Consider the following 6,000-nt stretch of genomic DNA (forward strand, 5'->3'; position numbering starts at 1 on the left):
GAGAATATAATGTTTAGTGAAATAAGACAAAGACAAATACTATATGATATCACTTATATGTGAAATCTAAGAAATAATACAAATGAGTGTATATACAAAACAAACAGATTCACAGACGTAGGAAACAAATTTATGGTTACTGGAGGGGAGAGAAGTGGGGGGGAAGGGACAAGTCAGGAGTATGGAATTAACAGACACAAACTACTGTACATAAAATAAGTAAGCAATGAGGATTTACTATATAGAGCCAGGGTATTATACTCAATATTTTGTAGTAACCTATAATGGAATATAATCTGCAAAAAAAAAAAAAAAAAAAAAAACGGAATCACTATGCTGTACACCTGAAATTAACACAGTATTGTAAATCAACTAGACCTCGATTCTAAAAACAGAACAAAACTATAAAGAGCCACAGCCATCTCATACCAACCGCCATTTTACATTTGACCTCATGTAGCTTTTACATACCTGAAGGTCTGATTCTTGTTACACATAACAAAAACCTCTAGGCAAGCGATAACGGCAGAGCCATCACTGTACACATGACAGAAAGACAATGGTCCAAGCCTTATACTAGGCACATCCCTGCACATACAACCTAGTATACAGGGGCCTCTTGCTCCCACATAAAGCCCAACTCAACCTGGTGACGCATTCAAAGGAAACATAAGTAACTGCAAAAGCATCAAAGAGCAATGAATACTGATTCTGTGGAAAGATGGGTCAAGGTAGTATTATGCCATCCGCACTCTTCTCTTTGGCCATCCCTCTTCCTAAGGGCCCACACATGTGGCAGCCATCACCCCAAATCTCCTATGTCACTCTACAAACCCCCAGGTTGTCTCTCTGTGGCCTCTACTCCTGCGTGTATTCAAGTCTTGTAGGAGTATCTCTGTTCTTTCTAATATCTCCATCTTTCTAATAGAAATTAATTTAGCAACCATTTTTTTTCCCTGCCCACTAGGGCCCTTTGTTGTGCTAATTGGGCTTGTGGATAACCACGGAATCCTAGTTAGAAGATAGGAGAATGAGAAATACTCTGAATACTTGATATATTTATCCCTGTCACTCCTATATGTCACTAGAATGGGACAGACCTAGGTCTGAGTACAGATTTGACCTTCACTAGCAGTGTGACCTTGGGCAAATAATACTCCTGGGCCTCAATTTCCTCATCCACAAAATGGGGATATTCTACCTATTCCCAAGAACCGTACTGGGGAGCCACAGGTGAAAGACCTTTAAGGTCTAATAGGCTCAGCTCATGTCCATGGCTATAAATCTTATTGTATGCTAAAGTTAGACACATCTGCTTTCCATCAGCCTTAGAGGCTCATGTGGAAGACATGGTTATTTGGAGAAATAGCAGCTGTGATAAACCTAGTTATCAACTCCTGACTCAGGATCCAAAGTAGAGTAATTAATTTGTGTTTACTCTTTATTATCATTATTCACTTTTCAATTTTACTTTTTAAATTTAGGTTATTCTTAATAATTCTTTTCACACATTTTCCAGAGCTGATTTTAGCAAAGTCTGGGTAATAGTATATGGTATCAGATTCCTAGAAATCTGTTATTCCAGCTGTACTTTGCTTTTACAGGTCGGCTTGGATAAAAGATTTTTACTTGTGTCAGTTTCTAAGCCCCTTTAATAATACTGGACTGTTATTTCTTAACAAAATTATAAATATTTATTTTCTTAGTAGTATTAGTGAATGAAAATAACTGTGGATGCTTTAGTTAGTCAATGCTTATGGGTCAAAGCTGCACCCTGTGAGCCTAACTTTTGTTGTTCTTGTGTAAAACATTATGACAACAATAATAAAAATCCTAAAGCCTTCACCTTTCCCTTACATTTCTTTTCTATACATATGTGTAAGTTTTGTATTGTAGTATATCATAACTGTTCACCATGTTGCTACATAATCATCATAATTATTACTTTAATGGCCATGTAATCATCCATCTGGTTAATGCACCATAATTTACGTAACCTAAGTTTTCAACACTAGGAAACTGGTTGTCTTCTAATTTTTCCACTATTATAAATAACCTCTGGGTTGCATATTTGTGCATATAGCTTCTTTCATTTTTTTAGAATATTTCTTTAGGATTCACTCCAAGAATGGGAACACTGAGTCAATGAATGTTTAAATAAATAGACATTATTTTTCCAGTTTACAATGCTATCAGCAATATATTAGTATTCTACTTTCATTACAACCTCATCAGTAGTGTATATTATTGTGTATTGAATGCACTTAAATAGCACCTTACTTTTGTTTTTGTATTGTCTCAAAAATAGTAAGTTTAATGAAACATTTGCTTATAAATTGTGCATTCTCTCGTGTTTTAAAAAGCCAGTTTTAAAGCCTAGGTTTGTTTTTTTTTTAACATCTTTATTGGGGTATAATTGCTTTACAATGGTGTGTTAGTTTCTGCTTTATAACAAAGTGAATCAGTTATACATATACATGTATCCCCATATGTCTTCCCTCTTAAGTTTTTTTTTTTTTTTTAACATCAAGAACTCTTGCTGGGCTTCCCTGGTGGCGCAGTGGTTGAGAGTCTGCCTGCCGATGCAGGGGGCACGGGTTCGTGCCCCGGTCTGGGAGGATCCCACATGCCGCGGAGCGGCTGGGCCCGTGAGCCATGGCCGCTGAGCCTGCGCGTCCGGAGCCTGTGCTCTGCAATGGGAGAGGCCACAACAGTGAGAGGCCCGTGTACTGCAAAAAAAAAAAAAAAAAAGAACTCTTGCTTACTCTCCATTGCCCAATAGTTCTGTGTATTAAATAAAGCTCATCTTGATAATCTTTCTGAGCAAAATATCCAATTGTGCTCTTTTATTAACTAATTAATGAGGACCTGTGTATAAGGATCTGTAGGGAATACTGAGATAAAATAAAAGGAAATTAGAAAATAAAGTTGGAAAAATTAGACAAATATATCTGTACTAGTATTCCCAAGGTCAGAAGCAGGGTTGCCGTTCAAGTAGTTCAATCTGCTCAGATTTTAATGACTTTACCTAGTCACTAACCTGCTCAGCCAACCTGACTTTTCAACTAGCAAACTCAGGACCTCCACCCATACTGCTTCCAATATGTTTTTCTAGGCTTTATCCTGGGAAAGCTTCTTAATGAAGAATGAAACCCCCCACTATACCCTCACCCCAAAATGATTCCACACCATTCCCAGTCTGATCTTGTTCCAGATCAAGTAAATGCACAAAACCCCATAATGTATGACATGGTTTCCCAAACCACAGCCCCGTCATAGGGCTGAATGCCAGTTCCAGGGATCCAGTTTTCCCCATCCTTTCGTGCAACTTCTCCTATCCCTGAGATGGATATCTTCCACGCTCTGCAAAAAAAAAAAAAAAAAAAAAAAAAAAAGGAAGGACGTTCCAAGGATACAAGCCACCATAAGTTCATCTTGAAGTTGAGTCACCGTTACCTCCAATAGCGCCTTCTCTTTGACCTAAGGATGTTAAGGTTTGTTTGAATCGGATTATTGCTACATACCAGTATGTGGAAATATGCAGAAATAGCTCATCATGTTTTCTTCTTTTTCCTCTTGCAGCCTCAACTGAGGGTTCTCCATAAACGCGGTTAGCCTTCCAAGCTGCTGTCCTGCCAGTCGATATGAACATGGTCTGTTCCTCACAGAAAGACTAACTCATGGCACTGCCAGAAGATATCCTTGGAGCATTGACAGATTAACCAGATTAACTGAAAAACCACCCATTCAGTCAAGATCATGGGCTTTGGAACATCTTAGTTTGCTGTGGATTTTTAAATGAGGTGCATAATATACAGGGCCAGCTTGTTCCAAGTGGTCATTGGCAGACCATTAGCTGGAAAACTGCTTCCAGTTTTCATCACTGTGCATAACTCAAGCTCCCTTTGGGGAGCTGTCTGTGCCCTTCACTAGAAGTCCCGTTTTAGCATGGCAACTACTGGATTATTTTATTATGTGTGCAGACAGCATGATGCGTTAGAAAAAAAATTACAGCAGTTCTGCAATCTCAGTGGAAGTGTTCACAATATTATGCCCGGGTAGGAATGTAAACATGTCTCGGTTGTGTTAGTTATGACATCTAAAGGTATTCTGTCCAACTCTTAAGCACTTTACATGAGAACCCCCTATACCGAAACGAATCAGCACGTTCAGTACATGTGAGAAAACAAGTCTTTTCTTCTTTCTTATAAATCTTGTCCTATTTCTGGCTCAGACTGTCCAAGACGAGGCTCCACTCCTAGCATATACTCCGTCGTTCGTGGTAGATTGGTAAATATGGCCACAGTACTGTTAGACTTAACCTCTTGACACTTTACTGAACAACTGGATTTCTTACAGCAGCAAAGGGAAGTAAAGGTGGGCCTGGGGAATGGTGGTCATTTAGCTCTAGTTTCCTCTTACCTGGGCACAACTTAGCACGAGCACATACACTCAAACACAGGAGACTTCTACTTGGCCAATGTATGTAATCTCTCATTCTATAGAACAGTTCTTTCCAAAAAACCAGAATGGGGGTGTGGCCATATTTTAATCTTAGCATAGGTGCATTGATGGTAAAGACAGCAGAATGCAGTTTCCCAGGGTGTGGTCTGCCTTTATCACTTTGGAAACCTCTCTAGGTCAAGTTCTGATCACAATTCTTTGAAGAGAAAAAAACAGCAAGTGACCCCCTGCATGTCTAGAGAAGCAAGAGGTTCCAACCCCACACTAGGTTTCTTCCTCAGAAGAGAACCTACTAGTCCTTTTTAATCCTTTCTGGGATTATACCCATAACTAATTTTTTTGTACTATGTTTTACAGCAAAGCACAGTCCTGGGAAACCAGTCAACCCAGTTATTGCTTGTCTTTAGGAATTAGAGAAATGTCCATATTGATTGACCCTACATCACGCTTTAGCATTATTTTTTGCCTGGAAATGTAAAGTTGACTGAATCAGAAACTCAGCCAAGTATGTTCTGTGTGCCCACAGTCCCAGCCTGAGACCAGCAGACATCGGAGACTTTTCTTTAAATACATGTAACAACCCTGGGGGCCTGCCAGCCCAAGCAAGCTTGGCATTTTAGAGGGTCACCAGACACACACTCATTGTCTGTTCTCCCCACATCTTGCCTCCCCTGGGGGTATCAGGAAATGCACAGCCCATTAGAAAACTACCCCACCTGAGATTTAACTTGACAGGGAAGGAAAGAGCGATCCCAATGTGATTCGGGTGCGCCACCCAGCAGGATGACTCACCACAAGCCTGCGGGCTGTAGTGCCAAAGAAGGGGGCTTCCAAGAGGGAACTCAGAGAAGCTCCAGTCGCCACCAAATCTGGCTGTCTGATGGGTCGGCATAGGCACCATCAGGCCCCCAGCAGACCGTAATTCTTTACAAATCCAGAATTAGGAAGTCAAACCCTGGCTCCCAACACCCCTGGACACCTCAGTCTCCACTGCCCATCTCCTGAGGTTCAATTCCAATTCCAGAGCTCCCTCCAATCTTTCATTTCTTCCCTTCTTTACTCAGCAAGTGTTTATTGAGCATCTGCTATGTGCCAAGCATTGAGCTGGGGCAACAACAGTGTACAAGGTAGACTCTGCCTGCCCTTATGATATCTCCTCCTCCCAAACACTTTCCCCACCCCACCTTTTCCACAATGAAAACTGAATTCAGACAGCATTCATCCCCTGCCAGAGCAACGTGGAGAAATGGACATGCACAGTTCCCTTGCCTGAGGAAGTGGACAGCAGAGAAAGAGGTAGTGGACAGCGTCAGGCCATGTATTTGCGCCCATCATGTACAGCCAACCCTCCCAGCACCCAGATTTAGCTGGTAGGAGCTACCCAAAGCAACTTACAGTTGCTTGATATCCACCCTGGTCACCTATATTCCCATCCTTTATGTAGAAACAGCAATTCATCATCATGCTGGATTCTCTGAAGCCCCAATTCTATAACTAGTCCCAGGGACACAAAATCAGGCCTGATGAATTCGAAAG

At 40.9% G+C, this 6,000-nt stretch overlaps 1 protein-coding gene across 1 annotated transcript in view; it reads left to right on the forward strand.

The window, feature by feature from the left end:
- Positions 1-3,715, forward strand: part of SAMD12 (sterile alpha motif domain containing 12) — a 399,280-nt gene extending 395,565 nt beyond the window's left edge. The window contains exon 5 of the mRNA XM_082675126.1: positions 3,583-3,715. Within this exon, the coding sequence (XP_082531252.1) occupies positions 3,583-3,605 (23 nt within the window). The 3' untranslated portion in view covers positions 3,606-3,715. The remainder of the gene's footprint in view (positions 1-3,582) is intronic.
- The last annotated feature ends 2,285 nt before the right edge of the window (positions 3,716-6,000 follow it).

Source organism: Grampus griseus (assembly GCF_964374135.1).
Source record: "Grampus griseus genome assembly, chromosome: 17".
NCBI lineage: Eukaryota > Metazoa > Chordata > Mammalia > Artiodactyla > Delphinidae > Grampus > Grampus griseus.